Source organism: Colobus angolensis, unplaced genomic scaffold (assembly GCF_000951035.1).
Source record: "Colobus angolensis palliatus isolate OR3802 unplaced genomic scaffold, Cang.pa_1.0 Scaffold5, whole genome shotgun sequence".
In the NCBI taxonomy this organism is placed as follows: domain Eukaryota; kingdom Metazoa; phylum Chordata; class Mammalia; order Primates; family Cercopithecidae; genus Colobus; species Colobus angolensis.
This window is the reverse complement of record NW_012118487.1, coordinates 33,322,869-33,326,495: the sequence shown is the minus strand read 5'-3', so window position 1 is coordinate 33,326,495 and position 3,627 is coordinate 33,322,869. Positions and strand designations below refer to the sequence as shown.

Here is a 3,627-nt window from a genome sequence, read left to right as displayed (position 1 = left end):
GAAGTTATGTTCCAAGAATCCAACTGTTTGAAGGTATAGCATTTAGTTTGTATCAGAGATTTACAATTCCCCATAAGGAAATTCAAGAACTCTGGGGTTCATATGTGATGCATTTGCAAGGTTATTTCCCTTTTGATCCCCAGGCTCTGGCCCCTTTTTCCTCCTCCTTCCCTTGTCCTCTCCTTCCCTCTGTCTCTCCTTCCTTCCTTCCTTGAGAAATAATGTAGTCGTATCAGAATAGAAGCTATGTAAGAAAGGGTGGTATACTGGACTGCTTGGGATATTTTAATACATATTCAAGAGAAAATGGCAAATATATCTTAATAGAGAAGAATGCAAATTAAAAATCAGAGGGCAAGGCCACCAGGATTAAAGATGCAACTTGGACCAAATATTGACCAATGTAAATGTGTTGAATTTTGAATATAGCATAGACCATACTTAGTGAGATGCTTTCTACTAATGATTTACATTTAGTAATAGTGAACATATCACAGAATATAGTTTATGATTGTTAGAAAAATGAAGTTAAATCAATACTTGAGAGATTATTTATTAATGTGTGAATTGTCTGTTTTTTGAATAATCATAAATAGTTTTAAAATTTTAGATGTGTTTTTGAAAGAAATTGGTTACACCCTGGGAAAAAAAATAAGTATGCCTTACAATATGTAGTGGAAGGGCTTAAAGGACAGATTTTCATTTCTATTTAGGAAAGAATGTTTCTCCTGTCTTCCTGGATTTGCTCCATATCAAAAGACATGAATACATATTGTAATTATAAACTGCATTGTAATTATAAGTTGTAAATTCTACTACAAAGGTCAGCTATGGTTAGATTCAGTGAGTTTTACCTTAAAATATTGGCGTAAAAGCATTCATATCAAATGGATAAAATAACTTTTTTAGTTTGCAATGGCCTTATGACTTTGGGTGGTATGGGAAGAGAAGTCCTCAAACCAACACTCCTCAAAGTTAGAGAGGGAAGCTTCTGTCTTACACTTTCCTGATGTACTGAATGGCCCTTGGTATATCCTTATAAAAATTTTCAAACCCACAGAGCTATTTAAAGACAAAAAAACTTATACAACTTTATTTTTCAAAGACTAATATGTCTCAGGTACATTTAGCTACAGTACAAAGGATAAGAAAATAGCACCTAGGAATTTTTTGGATTGTAGAGAATCTCAACGCTTTACCTTTCTTATTTCCTCTCCACTTTTCTAGCAAAGAAACCAGAGTGCTCCCACTCCCACTCCTTTAGTCTATTGGGTCACAAGGGGCCTAATTTTCATGCGAACAGCCCTGAGGGAATAATCTGCCCCTCTAAAGGAAACCCAGACCACTCCGTTCTCAATCTCATAAGGACTGTTATTCCTCGGGTCATAGGAGCCTCCAGGGTAGTAGATGCCATTGAGATTGGCTGCTTGGCAGTTGTTATACCACCAGCCTCCCCCATAGACTTCTGCACAGTTCTCTTCCCACTGGTCTGCGTCCCTGTCAAAGGTGCTGAACTGCATGCTGTTGTGAGAGGTGTACTCTGTCCCTTCCTCTACTGAACCTTCAATCAGAGCATCGCCTGCAGTGCCTTCATAGGAGGAGACTTGGAGGGCATAGCCTTCGGCCTCAGAGCCTACCCGGAAGTAATATTCTGCATAAGCTTCGTTGCCAGCCCAGTCCTCTAATTCAACCCTAAGAACAGAGCCCCTCTGGGTTAGTAAGTGGAGGTAGTCATTGCCTAGCCAGAATTCTCCTTCCCCCTCGTCATTCAGGCTGCCGAAACCTCTCTTGTAGTCTTGCCAGGTCCGGTTAAAATTCAGTGATCCATCCATTCTTTGCTGGATCAAAAGCCATCCTCCCAAACTGGTCTCTTGATCACAATAAACAGAAAAAATCTTACTGGATCCGGGTAGCTTGATATTGAAAATGCCACTTTGGGTACCTGAAGGATGTGTTTGGAGGACATCATCACAGTCTAAAAAAAAAATTAAGCTGGTTGGAAGAAGTTATTCTCATTTAACTTTACAAAGATAGGCACGACTCAGATTAAAGAAGGCAAATATTGTTTCCTTCCCTTCCGTTCGTTCTTCCTCCTTTTCTTCCCTCCATAGGGGAAGGATGCACTTACAGTGGGATAGAACTTATGCAAACAAGGGCTTATTTGTACCTACAAATTGCAAAGGGGATTTTCCTCAAATGGATTTGGAATTTTACTTGCACATACTAATAGCAAGTAACCAGTACAGGTAGCTAAGCATCAATTAATACTAACAGAACTTGTTTTTATCCTGACCTAAATGTCAACTGAGACACATACTAAAAATGTGATTAATCAATTGGGTGACAATTCTAATAGCACACACTTTGATTAGTGAAAGAATTTGATTAAATAAGCTCAAATAGAGTTTCAGAGGAAGTAATTCATCCATTTAACATGTATTTATTGAGTCATGACTCTGTACTGTTAGGCATTTGGGAATACAGAGATGAGACAGACAAAGGCCCTGCCCCCATGGAACTTACAGTCTAGCGCAAAAACAAACCAAAAAAGTGTAGTTTCAATGAATTGTAACAGAGAATTAAGAAGGAAATGCAAGGGGCCATGGGAGCACTGTGCAGAAATATTTAACTTAGTCTAGGGGGACAGGAAAGGCTTCCCCAAAGGAGAAGTGTGGATACCTCTGGAAGAGCGAGATTTAGCATGGCCTCTCTTGGTGGAATGTGTTCCTTCATGATCGGCTTCACTTCCGGCCTCATCTGCCATTTTATAACTCTTGCTTTCAAATGTGGAGCCTTCTCTGTTGTAAGCTGTGCTACTAATAAATTGTTTGCTGTGACTTGAAGTTTTACCACTGGAAGGGTATTCAGCTACCCCAGAGTGGTGAGAACTGGTTTCCTTTGTATTTGTGAAGGTGCCGGATTCTGAACCCGTTGACTCAGCCTCAAACTCTCTGAACATAGGTGAGAAGAAACCTGGAAATGTTTTTCCAGTTGAGGCAGTGTCAAAGAAGGCAGCTTCATCAGGGTGCCTATGGCGGAACTCATCCAGAGTACCTATGCCTAAATCTATTGCCTCAGGACAGTCAGAACCATCTTCGGAGGTCACCACTTCTTTGGTAACTTCTTTGTGACCATCAGGACCAATAACAGTCTTAGTAACGGTTTTAGAGCATGAACGACGTGTGGTGGTTGTGCTACCAGAGGTGACCTTCTCTTTACCAACCACGAGCTCTTTGTCTCCTTTAGAAGTGACCAGTTTATCTGTGTGGTACTCTCTGTTTGTCCCTGGACTTACGTTTCCTGGCTCCTCTTCAAACGTGCCCCAGTCTGGGTTGGTAGGCCTGGTGTTCCCAGAGCCTGGGCTGTCTGGCCTAAAACTTCCAGATCCAGAGTGCCAATGTCCAGTACTACTAGATACAGAGCTCTCAGAACTCCAGTGCCCAGCACTTCCATGTCCAGAGCTGCCAGGATTCCAGGTTCCGGTACTACCAGGTCTAGGGCTCCCAGTGTTTTGGTTTCGAGTACTTCCAGGTCCAGAGCTCCCAGGGTTCCAGGTTCCAGTACTTCCAGTTCCAGAGCTCCCAGAGTTCCAGGTTCCAGTACTTCCAGTTCCAGAGCTCCCAGGGT

General features: G+C 41.5%; 1 protein-coding gene across 1 annotated transcript in view; it reads right to left on the bottom strand.

The window, feature by feature from the left end:
• Positions 1-267: 267 nt before the first annotated feature.
• The window catches only part of FGA (fibrinogen alpha chain), a 7,786-nt gene continuing 4,426 nt past the window's right edge, over positions 268-3,627 (bottom strand). Inside the window, exons 6-7 of the mRNA XM_011959760.1 lie at positions 2,680-3,570; positions 268-1,975 (exon numbers count right to left, since the gene is read on the bottom strand). Coding sequence (XP_011815150.1) covers positions 1,266-1,975; positions 2,680-3,570 — 1,601 coding nt within the window. The 3' untranslated portion in view covers positions 268-1,265. The remainder of the gene's footprint in view (positions 1,976-2,679; positions 3,571-3,627) is intronic.